This window comes from Pogonomyrmex barbatus, unplaced genomic scaffold, assembly GCF_055798465.1.
Source record: "Pogonomyrmex barbatus isolate J1 unplaced genomic scaffold, ASM5579846v1 scaffold24, whole genome shotgun sequence".
NCBI classification, from domain to species: Eukaryota; Metazoa; Arthropoda; class Insecta; order Hymenoptera; family Formicidae; genus Pogonomyrmex; species Pogonomyrmex barbatus.
The window spans coordinates 638916-660688 of record NW_028297121.1 but is presented as its reverse complement, the minus strand read 5'-3'; the positions used below and the strand labels follow the sequence as shown (position 1 = coordinate 660688).

Below are 21773 nucleotides of genomic sequence, written 5' to 3'. Positions count from 1 at the left end.
AAAGTATGCTTTCACATATAAAATCGAAAGATAACTTTTGTAGTGTTCCGTTTTTATGACTTTGACTTTTATGACTAAGCACGAAACAACTCACGTTTTCACGATTAAGCACAAAATAATGTAATAAAGCATAAAATTTCATTGTCCGCACGTCACTTATATAAAGATGAACAAGACAAAGATGAGATGAACAAGGATAAATGAACTTCTATTTTTCACCGCGATGGTACGTCGCTATCGTCAACGCGGAGTTCTTAGCTGAATACTCGGGAGCCTTAAGTTTTAATTTGTGTAGTATTTAAACATTATTGCAAAAATAATATAACATTTCTATTCTATTAGACCTGTTCATTTTAACTTACTTAATAACCTTTAATAATAACCTTTAATAATAACCTTTCAAACTATGATTCTAAAAAAATGAGACCATTTAAGATAATTTAAATATTAATAGAATTCAATTTTTCATAAACTTGAATACTAGAATCAGAGTAATTATCTATTAATTAAAAAGTAATTCAATCTTTAAAATTAATCTTGCATATATAACATTACTTTGAATAGAAAAATATTTTACTGTAACAAAAAATAATTTTTTTTTAAATGGAGTTTAAATAAAAGAATTTTATAATCCCTTCTTAAAAAAAATTGTAAGCGTAACAAAACTGGAAAGAAAGGTCCATACAGAATGGCTTTCTTCAAAAGGCCAATACTTAAATTATAGCATCGACGATAATAATGATTTATTCATAACTTATTTTTACTTCATCAGTCTTATTCTCATTAATATAATAATATAATTTAATATGCGTTGTTTATAGATCACTTGCTAGAAGACATGATTAAATTGTATTTCTTTATTTTTGAACAAGCATAAAATTGTACTGAAAAATCACCAAGCAGCTCCAATCATTATGCATATCTTATAATTATATAAGGAATAAGAGCATTATACTTGAACGTATTGCTCATCATCGGTATCTCCTCTGTTAATTCGTTCCAAGGAATTATTTAGATTTATCTTTTCATAATCGATGTTTGGTTTCTTTTTATTCTTTACCTTTTCGTAACCATCTGCATTTGCATTCAACAAAAAATTATTTACTTGTTCATATGGCGGTTCCTCATTCTGCACAACATTTATGTATTTGACACTTTCATAATTTGGATCAGTGTGATTTACAGATTCGTAATTTGGATCCGTATCGCTGTCACCAGGCCGACAAACAGATGCATAATTAGGCTCATTCATATCATGTGGCATGCTTTCATAATTTGGCTCCGAATCTGTATCATTCAATTCATCTCGCTGTCTCAATTGCACTTTCTCATAACCATGATCGTCGCTGCTAGCATTACTCACTTGCCTACGCTTAAATGGTATCGAGTATGTATCCATATTATTTTTTATAGATATTGGATTAAATTTATAATTATTCCCTCGCGAAGACTGCGGACGTAACATTTCGTAATTCAAATTGCATGAATTCGTGATGTCTTTAACAACAGAGTTTTTTTGATCATTATTAGAATTAACAGCTTCATATTCGTGATCGAATTCTAAATGCGACTGGATGACATCCCTATCAACTTTAGGTAATCTCAAAGAAGCACTATTATCTTCTGTATGGAAATTGCTCGTAATATTGTTAATGGCGGAATAATGTATGAGATCGGGCTCTTTCTTTTGTATTTCTACAGATTCATGGCTGCACCATGATGCCCGACTAATTTCTATAAGACTTAGTTTTCTACTTGTTTCGAAGTGTAGAATATTGTTAGAGCTTGAATTAACATCATTTTGCTCTTCCATCTCCTTTTTTTTTTTTATCACCTTCGCATACATATCCTCGAGTGATTTGCCCACTGGCAATGAAGATCTCGACTTGTCATCGTTTCTATTTATTTTATCAATAGATGCATAACCTGTTGCTTCGGGCGGTGGTGGTAAAGGAGAATTTGCTTGACGTTTTTCAGGTTTAGGGGATCCGGGATTGATAATAGAACTGTTGGCACTTGACGACGACGCTAAAAATAAGAAAAGATAATTGTATTATGTATAATTTATCAATATACTTATATAAGTATGTATATAATTAATATATTTAGTTATTTAAAAAATCCACAATATATTTTTTTAAAACAAAAACAAATAGCACAATCGCAAAGAAAGAATAATTAATCTTTTACATTTTTTAATTAATATTTATTTATCTTCAATATAATTTTGGCCTCCAAAATGTAATCACGATTTTAAAAATGTTATATCAAGTTGTAAGAAAAATTATTTTAACATGTTATTTGTTATATTTTCTATGTGCATGTGAGAGATAATACTTATCGCCGAATCATGCACAGCTGCGAAATTAATGAGCTATCTAATTATGAATATCTGAAATTATCATAATATTGTAGAAACGGCCAATCGAACTTCTTAATAATTAATTTAACCAATATTCTCAATTAATATTCAATTATGTCACAAAAACTTATTTTTATCATTCCTCTATGTATTTTACGATACGATACAATCTCCATATCAAAATATTTATTTAATAACAGACAATTAACTTCCGATATCACGGATTCACTGAATTTTAAACATGTATAGTATATCTTTCCCACTAATTCACAGTAACAGAAGTCCTTCTAATGCGCAATAATTTACGAGATATTAATGTTTAAAGTATTCTATGTTCTTTATATATCACAAAGAATTAAAAAATAACAGTACAAAATAAATAATAAAATTTTATTTAAATAAAAAAAATTTTTATATAAAAACTTGGCACTGCTCATACCTCTAAAAAAGAACACGAATAAATGAATATGTATATATTCATATATTATATATATATATATATATAAAATATATATATATATTATATATATATTGTGGCGGCTTGGTGTTGGAGGAGCGTTGTCCACAATATGAAGAATTTTTGGTGACGGAAAAAAGATGTTGGCCGCGGTGGGATTCGAACCTAGGTCCTCAGGTGTATGAGTCTCGAGCGCTACCACTGCGCCATGCGGGCCACGGTTCTTTTTCGTGTATGTTTCTGCTAGGTATTAGTTGTGTGAGCGGGGGACCGCCACAGGACTCCCCTCTTAGTGGACAAGCTCCGAGATTCTTCTCTGTGTGCCCGTTGTCCGGTGAGTGTCTGCCCAGGGAGATATGTGATGCGCGATGTGAGAAGGGCATGTTGCCGCTGCGACTCTTGTGCGCTAGTTGCTTCTCCGTTGCGTGGGCGAGCCATTTGGACATCGACAGTGAGGTTGTGAGCGTAACTTCGACAGTCGAGGGGTGTCCAGTGATTGGCTGTCTGTACCGGTTGCGATGTGGGCTGGCCGTATGGACGTCGACAGGGAGATGTATGCGAGACCTCTGCAAGTCGAGCGCGTCCGATGATTGGCCAAGGAGAAGGCAGAAGGTTGCGGTTGCGTTGCGTTGCATGTGTTGCGTGTGTTGCGTGTTCAAATCACGTCGGCGGTTACCAATTTGTGGCGGCTTGGTGTTGGGGGAGCGTTGTCCACGATATGAAGAATTTTTGGTGACGGAAAAAAGATGTTGGCCGCGGTGGGATTCGAACCTAGGTCCTCAGGTGTATGAGTCTCGAGCGCTACCACTGCGCCATGCGGGCCACGGTTCTTTTTCGTGTATGTTTCTGCTAGGTATTAGTTGTGTGAGCGGGGGACCGCCACAATATTATAATATATATATATATATATATATATATATATATATATATATATATATAAAATATATATATATTCATATAAATATAAATGTATATATGTGTGTGTATATATATCTATATAAAATTGTAATTATTATATTAAACAATAAATCTTGCCTTTATTTATAACATTCAAATAATTTCATCATTAGTTTTACATTTTCATTATTTTCTTTATTTAGTCTGAGCAGCGCCAAATGTTTTTACATAAAATTTTTTTTTATTTAAATAAAATTTTATCATTTATTTTGTACTATTACTTTTTAATTCTTTGTGATAAAAACGTAGGTTAAGTAAAGCAATTTTGTGATATAATAATATTTTAAAGCTAAATAATTACTGTCACTTGGATTAGCAAAAGAAGTCTTAGATAGAAAGATATATATATATATAATTTGGTTTTTATTATTTTTAAATTAAAGATACTACTTAAAGATATTACTACTTTTATTTTTTTTAAATAGTGGTATATCTTTTATACAATTGAAATACGTAATTTGACTAAAGTGGACTTGTAGCTCAATGTTTATAGGACTATAACTTGGCGCCAATTATTGATATCAAATCTTTTATACAAATTTTATACATTATTACAATCATTTGAGTTGGCAATGTAGAAACAAAATTTTTTTTTTAAAGAATTAAGGCTAATATCATTTGAGTCAGAATAGAAATACATATCACCTGAGTTTAGTAGAATAACGCAATTTTTATAAGAATTATAACAGGATTTATAATAGGAATTATATAGGATTATAACTTGGCGTTATTGATATCAAATATTTTATACAAATGATATCATTTGAGTCGAGTTGGCAATGTGAAAACAAATCTTTTTGTTTTTTAAAGCTAATACCATTTGAGTTAGAATAGGAAGACTTTTCAAATACAAGGACACTTTTGAATACAAAGATCACAAAGATACTAGCACTTAGATTTTATTTTTTAGTTTGATCACAACTAGAATTGAGTTAGATATAGCAATTTCGTAACACAATTTTGTTTAAAGAATTAAAACTACTACCATGGGTTAAAGTAAAAAGACAATTGTTGAATGAAGATATAGAAATATGTATCTTTAGGTTCTTTCTTTAAAATAAAAGATTGTTAGATTTTTTAACTTTTAACAACAGTTTCTTTTTTTTTCAAGCATCCACTATACTCGACACCCTTTTTTTTACCTTTTTAAAAAGGTAATTTTATAGTGATATTAGACATTTTGTAGTATTAACCATCTTTCTATATTCGAAAAGCGCGTCTCGATATTTTTATACTTGACATTTTTTTCTATAATACGCACAACGAGAGTAAATAAGAGAGAACGAATGAAGCAAGATAGCATATTTGCTCTTTTTCCACGTGTCCGATTGGCGGTTGACGATGTCGTTTTGCGGCGAGTTTGATAATTGGTCATAGTTTCGGAGTATAAGTACGACAGGGCCGTTACTTGTATGAAATATATATACAGAGTGATTCAGAATAATCCTGTGTCCTTGCAAGGACGTACTCCTTCGAAGGAGTATATACGAATTAATTCTGAAACGATTTTTCCTCTACGAAAATTTTGTCCGACGCTTACATTTTAAATTGTAAAAGAAAAAAGTTAGCGAATAACGAGATGCGTACGAAAGGTAGGCAGGGATGGCACAACTCACCGTCCGACGCAGGCAATTACTGCAGGGCGTTCGCTGCGTCGACGTGTTTACCATACGCGATAGTATGCACCTATGCGATTTCTCATTTACTCTCTCTCTCTCTCTCTCTCTCTCTCTCTCTCTCTCTCTCTCTCTCTCTCTCTCCCTCTCCCTCTCCCTCTCCCTCTCCCTCTCCCTCTCCCTCTCCCTCTCCCTCTCTCTCTCTCTCTCTCATTTATCTTGTAGAGATCTCTATGATATCTTTATACCCTTGTAGCTTGACGGATAAATTTCATCGTGAATGAACGATGCCCCATGTGACAGATTTTTACACACACACACACACACACACACACACACACACACACACACACACTCCTCCCCTCCCACACACACAGAGTAATAAACCAGGAATTATTTTCTTTAATAAATTGTATCGCGTATCAATACTTTCACTGACTTGATGTCACTTGATACTCACACACTTGATCGATAGAATGACTTATTTACGAACGAATTTATTAGTTTGTTATTATCAATCACTATCGATTAATTATTCGGTGATTAAAAATGACTTGAAAGAAAGAAATAGACATTACATGTAATCACAGTAATCTATCAGAAGTTCTCTTTTATAAATTGTCAACATGTTCACGGATTTACTCACGCACTTGATTGATAAAATCATTTATGAACAAATCTATCGGGTTACTACTATTAATCACCACTGGTTAATTATCCCGCCAATTGAAAATTATTACAAAAAACGCGTTGCATACACAGCGTACGTAACCCGTCGCGGATTCTGCTCGATGACAACAATCAGACAGATTATGTTCTTAGTGCAGTAAAATGCATTAATTCGCCAAGTGATAATAACGATCTAACTTATTGACCTAATATAATGTAAATCAGATCGATAAGTCAGCCTATTATCATGATGCAGCGCGTTAACCGATAGTGAAACGCTTCGAACGCTTCGTAATACCAAGTAATAATAGATAAATTCGATAGATAATATCGGCAGGTAATGTCTACTTGTCGAACATAATTGATTTAATTTTTTGTTGAATTTTTTTTAAATAATTTGTGAACTCGAAGAGAATGTCCCTCGAAATAAAATATTTGGTTGCCCTGAAAAGAGCAGATAAATTATTATAGAAGACTTCTTTTTCATAATAAATGTTCGAAATATCCATCCATTCTGATGCAAGCTCTCATGCGTTTCAGTAAATTTTCTTGAGTTTTCTGTATAACTTCGTTGTCGATTGACCAAATGGCATGATGAAGTTTGTTATTTAGTTCTTCGACATTCTCGGGAAGCTGTCTGTAAATGATTTCCTTGCAGTATCCCCACAAGAAAAAATCTAATGGATTGAGATCTGGGGATCTTGCAGGCCAACGTATCGGTCCATATCGGCCCATCCAACGACCAGGAAATTGCTGATTTAAAAAGTTTGTGACTATTCTGGCGTTATGTGGATCAGCACCGTCCTGTTGAAATATAATTTTATTTCTGTTTAATAATGGTATCTCTTCCAAAAAGTCCGGCAGATTTTCTAATAAAAATTCCAAATACGATGCGCTATTTAATCTTTCTGGAAGAATAACTGGACCCCAATATTTTTGTATCCATAATCCCAGCCCAGACGTTTAGTTTCCAACGAACTTGATAATTTCTGAGTATCGCTCGAGGATTCCCGTCGTCCCACATATTATGCGAATTTAAAATTCCTTCTCGTATGAATAGCGATTCATCATTGAATATTACACGAGAAGGAAATTCTCGATCTTCGTCTACTCTTCTTAGGAAATTCTCGGAGAATCTCTTTCTCCGAGGATAGTCTTCTTGTCGCAAATGTTGCACGCGAGTATAATGATAGGCATGTAATTTTTCTTCTTTAAATATTCTTTGGACGGTGGAATAAGATAATTCATGCTTTCGAGCAATGTCCCAAATACTAATTTCAGGTTCTTGCTCAACAGCACGAAGGATTGTTTCCACGTTTCGTAAATTTCTTGCAACACGATGTCTGCCAGTGTCCTTTCTTTGGTAACACGCTTCCGGTTTCATATAATCTTTGAGCCACTTCAAGTATAACACTAGGTCTTGGATGTCTTGCTCGGTTTGGATATAATTCGACGTATCTCCTCGCAGCAACGTGATATTGCCCTTGACACTCGCCAATCTTACTTATCTATTATTACTTGGTATTACGAAGCGTTTAGAAAAGAAGCGTTCGAAGCGTTTCACTATCGGTCATTAACGCGCTGCATCATGATAATAGGCTGACTTATCGATTTGATTTACATTACATTAGGTCGATAAGTTAGATCGTTATTATCACTTGGCGAATTAATGCATTTTACTGCACTAAGAACATAATCTGTCTGATTGTTGTCATCGAGCAGAGTCTGTCCGAGCAGAGTCAGTCCGCGACGGGTTACGTGCGCTGTGTATGCAACGCGTTTTTTGTAATAATTTTCAATTGGCGGGATAATTAACCAGTGGTGATTAATAATAGTGACCCGATAGATTTATTTATAAATGATTTTATCGATCAAGTGCGTGAGTAAATCCGTGAACATGTTGACAATTTATAAAAGAGAACTTCTGATAGATTACTGTGATTACATGTAATGTCTATTTCTTTCTTTCAAGTCATTTTTAATCACCGAATAATTAATCGATAGTGATTGATAATAACAAACTAATAAATTCGTTCGTAAATAAGTCATTCTATCGATCAAGTGTGTGAGTATAAGTGACATCAAGTCAGTGAAAGTATTGATACGCGATACAATTTATTAAAGAAAATAATTCCTGGTTTATTACTCTGTGTGTGTGGGAGGGGAGGAGTGTGTGTGTGTGTGTGTGTGGTGTGTGTGTGTGTGTGTGTGTGTGTGTGTAAATCTGTCACATGGGGCGTTCATCCACGATGAAATTCATCCGTCAAGCTACAACGGTATAAAGATATCATAGAGATCTCTACAAGGTAAGTGAATGAAAGAGAGAGAGAGAGAGAGAGAGAGAGAGAGAGAGAGAAAGTAAATGAGAAATCGCATAGGTGCATACTATCGCGTATGGTAAACACGTCGACGCAGCGAACGCCCTGCAGTAATTGCCTGCGTCGGACGGTGAGTTGTGCCATCCCTGCCTACCTTTCGTACGCATCTCGTTATTCGCTAACTTTTTTCTTTTATAATTTAAAATGTAAGCGTCGGACAAAATTTTCGTAGAGGAAAAATCGTCTCAGAATTAATTCAGGAGTACGTCCTTGCAAGGACACGGGGTTGTTCTAAATCACCCTGTATATATAGATCTCTATCTGGCTTGTTTTTGTGCTACCTATCCTGCTTGCACGCACGCCGCTCGCGCCACTTCACTCGCTTGCATGTACGTCACTCACGCTAGCTCGCTCGCGGTGCCCCCACGCGATACCGAGTCTCTACCACCGGGCCGACGGCGCACAGTGGAGAACATTGTCCGGATATATAAGCTTAACCGGCCGAGACATCGATCCCAGATCCCATCCTGCGATCTAATTCCTGACATCGACCTGATACCTACTACCTCTCGGGGCCAAGGTTTCGCTTGACTCTGTCGGGTTTCACCGGTTTTCTTTACCTTCAGGCTGAGGTTTCGCTCAGCCCAATTGGGTTTCGCCAACTTCTGTCATCACTCCTCGGGCTAAGATTTCGCTTAGCTCTGTCGGGTTTCGCCGACTCCTGTCACCAGTCCGCGGGCTGAAGTTTCGCTCAGCTCCACCGGGTTCCGCCAGTTTCCATTGCTAAGGCAGGGCTCGACGTAACACTCGGCCCTGCCCGCAATACCTAGCCGTCCAACCTGACGGCTTGGTATTAGCTTGTAAGTGCATGTAAGTACCACGCGATAGAGATTAAGTCCGCAAGCCGGTAGCTCTAAGTTCTTTAGTTGTAACCGCGCCGTAATCACATGTAAATAAACCATTGTTGACCGCATGCCGCACCTGTCTTGCGCTTCTCGTCGCCTTGCGTCAATCACTTTGCGTCTCCCCTTTGCGTCTCCGCTTTACTACCAGCGACACTGCGACATCTCCCGGCCCTGCACTGCTCTATATCTATCTTTCTCTAAATAAACGATCTTTTCGCTGTAATCTGTGTTCGCGTAAGCTTGAGTCTCCCCTCCTCTCGAATCCGGATATCGACGAGTCGATCCGAGCGTCGAGCAAGGTGACTGCGTTACAAAGTGATGTTTATATGTTTTATATATATATATATATATATATATATATATACATATATATATATATATATATAAATACTGTAAGAATTAGACGACCGTAAGCGATCATGAAAGAGATTCGGAATATAAACAGCTAACAGAGAGGAGCCGTCGTGGTCGTGCAGACTAAGTGTCGGATTGGTAGACGAAGGATCCCGAGTTCAAATCCAGTCGGTCTCCGTTAATTTTTTTCCGAATCTAATAAATATCTTTCAATCTCAGAAGTGAGATTCAGCCCATGTTACCTCAGAGAGGATACAGCCTATGTTACCTGACAGGGAGAATTCAATTGATTTTGTGTGTGTCGTTTGTGTGTTGTTCGAAATGAACCAAGTCGGGGAGTTAAATACTCCAATGTCGTGTCGATCGTTCAAAAGTGAACGGAAAAAGTCGTGGAGTAAAAGTACTCCAATGTCGTGTCGATCATTCAAAAGTAAACGGAAAAAGTCGTGGAGTAAAAGTACTCCAATGTCGTGTCGATCGTTCAAAAAAGTGGACAAAAAAGTCGGGGAGTAAAAGTACTCCAATGTCGATCGTTCGAAAAGTAAACGAATTCGGAGCAGAAGCTCTAAGTTTCGGATAAAATTCCGGTAGATGAAGACTCGGTACATTCGGGACGAATGTAATACCAAAATGGCCGAGCTGTAAGAATTAGACGACCGTAAGCGGTCATGAAAGAGATTCGGAATATAAACAGCTAACAGAGAGGAGCCGTGATCGTGCAGACTAAGTGTCGGATTGGTAAATGAAGGATCCCGAGTTCAAATCCAGTCGGTCTCCGTTAATTTTTTTCGAATCTAATAAATATTTCAATACTGAATATGACGTCCATACGATTAAAAAAAAATTTTCAAAATGGCGGCAGAAAAATTTTAAAATTAAAGTATAAAGTTGCGTTATTTACGATCCTCTAAATCTATAGAACATGAAAGTAAGAAATGAAAAATGACCTTGGAAATATTTTTCAAAGTCACACCTATGTCAAAATCTTAGTTTTAAATGAACATATATAAATTCTGAATTTGAATTCATACGATTAAAAATAAGAATTTTTAAAATAGCGGCAGATAAATTTTTAAGGAAGAGTTGCAAAGATATGTGGAAAGATTGTGGAAAAGTTGTGGAATGGTTGCGGAAAGGTTGCGGGAGAGTTGCAAAGATATGCGGAAAGATTGTAAAAAAGTTACAGAATAATTACAGAATGATTGCGGAATGGTTGCGAAATAATTGCGGAAAAGGCGAAAAGATTGTGGAAGAGTTATGAAATGTTTGCGGAATAGTTACGAAAAGTTTGCGGAAGAGTTACGGAACGGTTGCGAAAAAGTTGCGGAAAAGTTGCGGAAGAGCTGCAAAGATGTACGTAAAGATTGCGAAAAAGTTGCGGAATGATTGCAGAGATATATGGAAATTGTAAGAAAGTTGCGGAATGGTTGGAGAGATAGGCGAAAAGATTGCAGCAATATGCGGAAAAATTACGGGAGGGTTGCGGAATAATTGCGGAAGTATGCGGAAAAATTGCGGATGCGGAGATATCCGAAGAGAGAAGGGGAGAGAGAAAATATACAGAGAGACTGCAAAATGACCGTAAAATTATATAGCAGAAAAATAAAAATACTTTTATTATGTAAGTCGAACTCAAGCTATCTCAAGCCTACTTAGAACATGATCGGTTTAGCCATTGAGATTCGGCAATTTCGGATGCTCGCATTTCGCTGACTCGCGTAAAGTCACACGGTAGTGTTTCTCGATTGACTTGACACCCGAGACACTACCGTGTCTCCTGATGATATTATATTTATAAATCTGAGATGCGAACATTGAATTTGGTGGAGCGAATAAAGGCGCTAAATTAAAATACCGAATATTCCGAGATTTTGGTTTGAATTCTACTATTTTCCATTTTTTTTAATTATTTTTTTTTAAATATGTAATGAAGTTAATTAATAATAAATATATTAAGCCAAACAATATATTTTTAACAAGTAATCAACGTAATACATTGTTATATAATTATTAAAATTGTTTCAAATAATTTTAAAATACGCAGGAAATACAGGAAAAATATTGATTTAATAAATATATAAATCATTTTAAACTTTTCTATTTGTGTATTATATCAGGATTGAAAACGTTATTTATAAAAGTAATGCGTTACCGTTATCATTATTTAAAAAATAACGATTCATTACTTTTCTCTTTACTTTTGCGTAATGCTAAAAAGTAAAACATTTTTGAAATTACATTTGTAACAGCCGTGCCATTACTAAGCCTCGCGAACCGAAGATCCGCTCGTCTACGAGATCAGCGCACCCGCGTCACAATACGAATAGACGTAATAACGATCACGAGTTCCGCCAGCGAGCGTTCTTAGCCACCAGGGGCGAGCTTTCTCGCCCACGGTCGAGGCAACCTAGCCAACGAGGGAGTGTGATCCCACGAACCAGACCGCGCCAAAAAGACCGCCGGTCCCCTTCCGACTTCGTCCGCGTTAGGTATAAGTTGCAGTACAAAACTGTTCTCGCTACGCGTTCCATAGATGTAAAATCATCCGCGCATTCGCGCTCTGTAGATGTAACATCGTCTGCACTTCCGCGGTCCATAAGTTTGTTTGTATACAACCGCTCGCGGTCCACACGCTCCGTAGATGTAAGAAAGGAGGGTGTGCGTCACGGCGGGGCCCGACCACGAACCAGTCGTGAAAACTCGTAATTATTTTGTGAAAAAATACCAGCCAGGAATCGAACCTAGATCTCCTGCTTACCGGGCAGGCATCTTATCCCTTCGACTACCAAGGCATGTGATGATATTTATCACAAACAATATATTTAGAATAACACGTCAACAATACAAACACACACACACACACACACACACACACACACACACACACACACACACACACACACACACACACATATATATGTATATTACAATATACATATATACATGTATTCTTTCGAATCTCCACGACCGGTATCGTTCACGGTGCTCCAAAACTGTATGTTAAACTTAAGTGCTTTATAATAAACTGTGAATTGTTAACAATAATGTCTTGTTTTATTTGTTGGTCCGAGTCTCTCAACCCCCCCCCCCCCTCTTCCGAACCCTGACATTCGGCGAGCAAAATCCGTAGCCGACCGTACGGAAAAGCAGACCGTTATTTAATAATCAATAATCTTACAACTCTAAAATAGTCTATATAGCAAAAGAGATATAGGATCGGTTCTAATTCTAGGGAGCTCCAAGGGGGGTGCGGGGGGGCAATGGACGCGGGGAGAGAGGGGAGGCGGTCCTTTGAAATAAGCCGCGCGGGGAGGCAGGGGATAAGATAGTACCTACATAGAACATAACCTTCAGTGGACGTCCATTGAATCTCCATGGCTCCATTAAACTTCCCTCGAACGTTTATCTCCATGATGGAAGTCAGATAGACATCCATTAGAGGTCCAGGGAACCTCCACGGTGGATGGTGCTCTAGGATTTTACCGTGGACGTCCATTAACCGTCCAGCGAATCTCCGCGGTGGATGGTGCTTTAGGATTCCACCGTGAACGTCCATTAGCCATACAGAGAACCTTCACGGTGGATGATACGGAACATGACATTCATTAGAGGTCCACATAACCTCCACGGCCTCCATGCGACATCTATCTCCATGATGAAAGTCAGATAAATCTCTAATGGAGATATATTATCTTCATGATGGAGCTCTAACGTAGCTCTACCAAACCTCCATTAGACATTCTTATGGAAGTTGCATGGATGAATTATAGATGTTTCATAAAACTTTCATGGATCATATACAGAGTTTAATTGGAGGTTTTAAATCCTTTGTAGACGATTGTTTTATGATAAAAATTGAGAATATATATTTACAAATAAATTAAAAATTTATTGCATACATTTTATTTATTCGATTTATTTGATTGTATATATAAATGATTGTATATATAAATGATATTATACCAAACACAAGAAAACATATATTGTCGAATAAGAGAAATATCTCACGTATTCAATACGATCAATAAATATATAAATGAGTAAACAGAATATATACGTAAATTTATAAACACTACTCACATGAAACATGATATTAAAAATCCATATAACATAATTTTCACACCTTGTATATATAATTAAATTATCTGTAAAAATTACACACGCTATCAGAACATTGAGACTATTTGAATCTTATAACAATGTGATAATATTTACTGATCGGAGATCTGTATTATATTTTTACATCAAAATTCTAAGTTTAATTATACTATTGTTCTAGTATCTGATTTGAACCGATCACAGAGGTGAAGCGAGCTCGACCATGTATACTACAAGGATGATTCTCGGAAAAATTATGTGACGTTACCGACATTTACAAGATAAAAAAAAATTTCATTAGTTCTATTGCACGTATGTATGTGCGCTTCGTTCCTTCAAAGAAATATTTTTGTTTAGCATCATAAAAAATTGTTTTTATTAACTTTTTCTGTAGAGATCTTCTGAAGGGTTCATGAACATCTAATAGAAGTTACAAAACCTTCATGGACCTCTAATGGACATCTATTAGAGGTTTTTGTCCGTGTGGGTCGTCTACCCACAGAGATTCCATGGACTTTCTATTAATGATCCACTTAACGTCTAACAGACATCTATGGAAGATGTCTAATAGAGGTCTCATAGATTTCCACGAAGCGGAACTGTAGATTTCTTGTGGATGTCTACTGGAAATCTAATGGCCATCTAATGGATGTTCCGAATATCTATGATTTCGATGTCTAATGGACGTCCTTTAGAAGGTTTTGTTCTATGTGGATATGATCTGGTAATTATAAAAACAAATATATAAACAAACAGATAAATAAATAGATAAACAAATTTGATATGTTATATACAAACAGAAAATTGCAACTCGAAGGACATGAGGTCACGGGGAGAGGGGAGGATAGATAAGATAGTAGTTACAAAGGCGAAGATGATATAAACAAATAGATAAACAGATGACAAAGATGATATAAATGAGAAGATAAACAAATTGTGGACAGGGCGCGTGGACATGACATAGGGGAGCCCGGGCCCGCTGCCGTCGCTGCCGTCGCTGCCGCGCCCGCCGCGGCTACCATGTTCTCATATCATCTTTTTCTTTACTATCTCTCTCTTTTCCGTTGTGATTTTCTCTCTATTATATATCTACTTTCTCTCTCTCTCTCTCTCTCTCTCTCTCTCTCTCTCTCTCTCTCTCTCTCTCTCTCTCTCTCTCTCTCTCTCTCTCTCTTTTTGAGGCAGACATGTGTTACATCGCTCCGTAAAAATCATAGTTTTTACGGTGACCCAAGAGGGCGGAGGGGAACAAGAGTTTCCACAGTGGTGATAATATCGACTATAAATATGTGTGTGCGTTATCTAGTCGGAATGTGTTGAATAGTCCAAGAAAGGTGAGAATTTATATGGACATTCTGGTGCTTGAAAGACAGGTGTCAATTAAAGTGCTGACGTGGATTATTTGGCGACCGTGGACGCTAAGGTAACTAATTAGTGGAACGCGTGATGATTTATCGATATTGAGGATAACAGTCGGTAATGAGGACATGCTTGAATCTGATTATGCAGAGTATCGTTGTTGTGCGTGCAAGAAGGAAATAAAAAACGTTGTGCTGCAATGTACGGCCTGTGTGAAATTCTTTTTTCTTTTTTCCGGGATACTTTCAAGCATAAAATATATAATAAGCAGGATGAATTAGTAAAATGCGAAGGACCATTTAAAGAAATCATTGGTGACAGTGATAAAACAGGAATGAAGAAAACGCCTGCAGCGGGTGGCAGTAGAGACAGATTGAGATCAACAGGATCGACGGGTTCGACGGGAACAGCAGTGACTACATCAGGTGCGAGCAAACAAACTGGAATGGAGGTGAAAATTGATTGGCTGATTAGAATAGTGAGAGAGATAAAAGATGAAGTAGCATGTAAGAATGAAATTAAGACGATGATTGCAAAAATCATTCGGAAAGAATTGAAAACTTTTAAGCGTGAACTTGAAGAAGAGGAATATGCAGGAGAAAACCATTGGAATATCAGGACATGGATTAGGAAGTTATAGTGCGGCAGTAAAAAATAAGAAGAAAAAAAGCATCTTAAGTGTCCAACCGTTAAAGGAACAAGAGAGTGAAACTACCAAGAAATTAGTAAAAGAAAAAGTAGATATAAAGAAAATGGAGGTAGGAATAACAAAGCTGAGGAAAGGAAGTAAAGGTTCGGTCATTCTGCGATGTGAGAGCGAGGGAGAAATGAAAAAAACTGAAAGATACAGTACGCGAGAAGCTAGGTGAAGACTTCAAGATCACAGAACCGAAAAAAATAAGACCGAAAATAAAAGTTGTAAATGTTGGAGAAGAAGAAATACAGCTGAAAGATGAAATCTTAATTGATACGATCAAGAAGCAGAATACAATCGACGGCAGAGAAGATGAAGAATTTGGCATAAAAATTGTGAAGAGAATTGTTGAGGGTGATTCTTTAATACTAGAAGTAGATGAAATGACTCATGAGCTAATGCTAAGAAGAGAGAAAATAAATATCAGATGGAAGAAGTGTCGTGTGTTCAATCATTACAGTGTTAAGAGATGTTTTAAATGCTGGGGTTACTACCATATTGCCAAAAATTGTAAGCGGCAGGAAACATGTCAGGCAGGAACATAAATGTGCTGGGAATCACAGAGCAGGCAAATGTAAGGCAAAAAAAGATGAGATGTGTAAATTGTATACACAAGAATAAAACATACAATTTAAAGATAAATGACGAACACGATGCTTTAAGTAGAAAATGTCCGACTTTCATCAGAGCGCTGGAGAAGGAGAAGAAGAGAACTGGCTGGGAGTCTACTAAATAGCAATCATGGAAGAAGTCAATTGTATACACGAATACGCAAAGTCTTATGGCGCACAAAGACGAAATTCAAGATTACATAAAGGGGATCTGGCAATCATGGCGTTATCGGAGACCAGACTCGTCCCGGAAATCGAAGATAGTGAATTAAATGTGCCAGAATATGATTTAGTTAGATGCGATGGGGAAAACAGAAACACAGAAGGCGTTGTGATTTATATAAGAAAGGATATCAAATATCAGGTAATAGCGAAGAAGAAGATAGAATCTAACTGCTGGTGCATTGCGATTGAGATGAGAGATAATATATACAAAGGCGTGATTATAGTTGTGTATCATTCACCGAGTGCTTCAGATAGTGATTTTATAAAATTTCTAGAGAATATAGTGGATCTTCTAGTAAGGAAAGGTCAATGTATTATGCTAGGTGACTTTAATATAAATTTAATGATGGATATGTTTTACGCGAAAAAACTAATAAATGAAATGTTATGCTTGGGCATGAAGCAATATGTAGATAAGCTGACGAGGATCACAAAAAACAGTCAAACTTTGATAGATTTAGTTTTCGCAAATACCAAGATGTAAAGTATACGATAAGCCAAAAGTATCAGATCATTCATGGATAAGCGTTGAAATTAATATAAGTAATAATAAGATAAAATATAGAGAATTTATTAGGAAGAATTTATTAGAATTTATTTTTAGTAAATTTCAAATAAATAAATTTTTATACGAAATAGGAAAAAGATTGGAACAAAGAGGTAATTTCTTAGAGGTAAATGAAAGAGCAGAGAAGTTTGTTCAGAATATGGTAGCGGCATTAGATATCATAGCACCAAAGAAAAAGTTTAAAATTCCAAAGTTATGGGAAGGGAAAAAATGATATTCGGATGATATAAGATTAGCTACAAATAAAAGAGATGAAGCATATGTGAGGGTGATATATACGTGCAATGAACAAGATTGGCTGCAGTTCAAAATTGAAAGAAATACGGTAGTTAAATTAATTAGAAATAAAAAAAAAGAATACTATGAAAAAATGATAGATGATAATAAAAATGATCCTGTTCTAATGTGGAAAACCTTAAAAGAAGTCATAAGAGGAGAAACTATGGGTTCAAGAGAAATTAATAATATAGATTTTGAAATATTAGAGAATGTAGGAGAATGTACTTTAGCGAATAAATTTAATATATTTTATATACAGAGTATTAAGGAAATAATAGAATTTATAACTTATTTATAATAATAGAATTTATAAACTATCTTTGTTATAGAAAGCAGGGGCATAATTGAAAATTTTGAATGCATAAATGTACAGAAATTAGAAAAAATTGTTATGGCGTTGCCACAGAAGAAGGGAACAAATGAGAGGATATCTAGCAATATATTAAAAATAAGTTTTCAAGTGATAAAAGATGAACTATTAACGAATTAAGAGTAATAAATGAGTCATTAACAAATAGTATATGTCCGAAGAGATGGAAAACATCTATGATAATACCGATTCCTAAGATAGAAAAACCAAAGAAAGCCTATGAATATAGACCAATTAATATATTACCAATTTATGAGAAGGTTTTAGAATTAGTTGTAAAGGAACAAATTGAAAAATACTTGCATAATAATGATATTATAACAGAACATCAGTCGGGATTTAGAAAATATCATTGCGAAACAGCGTACAAAGTGTCATTGATGATTGGAAGTTGATAATTAGTGAGGGAAAAATGATAGGAGTAATATTCTTGGACTTAAAACGGGCATTTGAAACGATAGATAGAAAAAGATTACTGGGAAAATTAGATCAATATGGAATGAGAGGGATGGTATTGAAGTGGTTTAAATCATATCTAAGCAATAGAACACAAAGTTAGATTTAATAATCAATGGTCAAAGTGTATCAAAAAACGGAATATGGAGTTCCGCAAGGATCAGTACTAGGGCCTTTGCTGTTTATAATTTATATAAACGATTTAGTAGAATTTTGTCCAGAAGAATGCAATATAAAAATGTTTGCAGATGATACTTTAGTATATGTAAGTGGGGAAAGTAGTGCGGAATTAGAGAGGAAAATGAACATGGTACTTAGCATAGTAGAAGAGTCGATGAGTGTAAATAAGTTGAAAATGAATGCAAATAAAACAAAATACATGATAATCAGAAGTGTAAGAAAGAAGCAAAAAGGTAAATATTATATTGAGATGCTCGGACGGAATTAAGTTGGAACGCGTCGAAAAAATAAAATATCTTAGCGTAATTATCGATATAATAAGCTCCAATTTAAAGATCACTGTGATTATACGCTAAAGAAAATAGGAAAAAAGACTAGTTTTTTAAATAGAATAGGTAACTTCGTATCGGCGTACACTAGATGCATTGTACATAAGTCGATCATAACACCTCACTTTGAGTACTGTGCTACGCTATTAGTTGGAATGGGAGAAACGCAATTGAGCAAACTTCAAGTAGCTCAAAACCGTGCCATGAGAGTTATTTTGCAATGCAATAGATATATCAAAATTGAGGACATGCTGCAGGCACTGCAGTTTATATCCGTAAGGCAATGATTATATTATAATGTGGGGGTATTTATTTTTAAAATTTTAAATAACATGGCACCGATGGCGTTAAGTAATAGATTAGAAATGGGAAGTGAATATGATAGACAAACGAGACAGGCCGGAAACATTGTATTAACATTTCGTAAAACTAGAAGTGCGCAAAAGAGTCTGTTTTACGAAGGAATAAAAATATACAATTCTTTGTCAACCGAGATAAAGCAGTGCGTAAAAATTGAATCGTTTAAGAGAATGTTGAAAGTATATGTGGTAAATAGTGTATAATAATTATGTATATGTATATGAAATAGCTGAGAAAGCTAATAAAGTTCAATCAATCAATCTCTCTCTCTCTCTGCCGTTGCGGCTCTCTCTTATTACGAATCTTATGACTATTTTGTTCGGATAATGATTGTTTTATGGCGAGAGGAAAGGAATAATAGACATATTTTGTATATTATATATGTTTATTTTTAAACAATTTGAACACATTCGCCGCCACAACCTTTTTTTCTAAGAAGAGCCGTGAAAAAAGATGGGTTTCCCTAGAAATGGACGTACATATCAAGAGAAGCGTTGATAATCCGGCGTAAACAAATTGCGACTCGGTTGCAAAAACGTATGACGACGCTCTAGTTTAGACAAAGGGACAAAGAAATTTTCGATGATATTATAGAGGTAAATCATTGGAGGCGCGAGATCACAGTGCTTACAAAAAACACATTGCTTACAAAAAAACGTGAAGTGTCGCATCTATGGAATGACAGGTATCACTTATAACGGTGCTGTACTCTTATCTGCTAATTACTCATTTGCGGAAGTATTATCATATTGATAAGACAAGATCAGTTATGAGTATATTATAAGAATAATGAAGGATATATATGATAATTCATAGTTCGAATCTTTTTTTTATATAGTGAGAATACTGCTAAAGAGAAAAAGAAACTTTACAATGGACATAACATTGGAAGAGAAAACTGTGATGTGCAGTCGTTGTAAAAAAGTTAAATTAATACCTGACGACTTGTCCTATGCTCTTGTCTATCAATCGAAGAATTTCCAAATTTGCCCTTATTTAACGTGGCGCATCATCCACCGGTGAACGTGACGGCTTATTTTTTGAAAAGACATTACACTCCGACTCTCCAGCATTTTGTGAAAAGATGCGACTCCCAATTCCCCGACTTCCTCCCAAAATATTTCGGGAAATATGCGTATACACATCATGCGTCAACACAAAGAGGAATCGCGTACAATATGTATTCGAAGATGTTCTCTTTCGAAAAGTAGATAAAAAATCCAAGACCTCACTGAACGACACTCTATGGTAACATTTTCTGAAGAACCTGCATTAGCATGGTATATAGCAAAGAAAAAGATTCGTATGATTACGCTTACAAACTCCATATCGATGACTATTTTACTCTACTATTTTACGCTCTTTATCAGGACTATGTGCAGAAAGGAAGAAGAGCGCGCCATGTGCAAAAAAGAGAAAAAACAAAGAGATGTTCGCGCTATTACTAATTAATTATTGGATAATCAGTTATATAAAAACGTAAAATGTCATGTAAAAAAATATGAATAAAAAAAGTTTCACATTTAAATCATGATATAATTTCTTTGTTATCTGCATGACCGACACACTGATCTACATTTCGACCCGCGATAAGTCACCCCGGCAAGATAACTTCTCGCACCGCTAAAAAAAGCGTCGATCGTTGCAATATTAAGTAACAATCAATGTAAAGAACGTGGAAAGAAATAAAAAAACATAATTCATATATTATATATTTTATTTCTTTATTTTTTTTAATCGTGGTTATCTGACCATCAATTAAACAATTTGAATACATTTTGTAAAGCGCAATTAGTATATCCACATCGCAAAGTATTATCAGCATGCAGATTGTTCAGAGAATCTACGTCTTCGTAATCCGCATTCAGGGTCTCTATACACGTGAGTGTCGATCATCGTCCAGAAGCAAGTTCCACAACCATTGTTGTTTTTCCATGTCTGTAGATATATATACGACAGCATCATCGTCGTCATCGTCGTCGTCGTGTTCTTTCGTACCGTGCACAGCCGTCATAATCAAACACTTAGCTTTGCTGTATGGAACTGTTTCGTCGTCCCATGTTCCGCAGTGTATGGTGATGACGTTACCCACCGTGCGCGAGACTTGTCGGCACTTGCGAGGAAATGCCACGGTATAGGACTTGCGAAAATGTAGTAAGAAAGAACAATCCGTTCTCTGAGAGCAGCAAACTCCTTTACGAGAAACTGTCCTCCATCTTGGAAGAAACCTTGCAAGTCTACAAACGTTGGCACAACCATGACGAGCAATTTTTCGAAACTGCGGTCGATTTCGATGTAGCGTAGATTTTATTCTCTCTCCCTCTCCCTCTCCCTTCCCCCTCCCCCCTCCCCCTCCCTCCCCCCTCACTCTCTCTCTCTCTCTCTCTCATGTCAGCGATGATCTTGCGTACAACATTGGTTGTGCTGAACCACGCGATCATATATAATCAGACAGTACGCGGTGGTATTCATCGATACGTTTTCTTTAGTCTTAAATTCCAATCTCACGTCCACGGTTGCGCTCTTGACCGATTAATTTTGTCGAGAACAATCGATGATTACGAATAGACCGTTATGTAGAAAAGACGATGAGATTCGGTTCGAAA

General features: G+C 36.0%; 1 protein-coding gene and 1 pseudogene across 1 annotated transcript in view; one reads left to right on the top strand and one right to left on the bottom strand.

Annotated features, from left to right (window-relative positions):
- Window positions 1–842: 842 nt before the first annotated feature.
- The window catches only part of LOC105427732 (uncharacterized), a 142728-nt gene continuing 121797 nt past the window's right edge, over window positions 843–21773 (bottom strand). Inside the window, exon 9 of the mRNA XM_089078581.1 lies at window positions 843–2028. Coding sequence (XP_088934707.1) covers window positions 950–2028 — 1079 coding nt within the window. The 3' untranslated portion in view covers window positions 843–949. The remainder of the gene's footprint in view (window positions 2029–21773) is intronic.
- LOC148936298 (uncharacterized) lies at window positions 15224–18600 on the top strand (annotated as a pseudogene).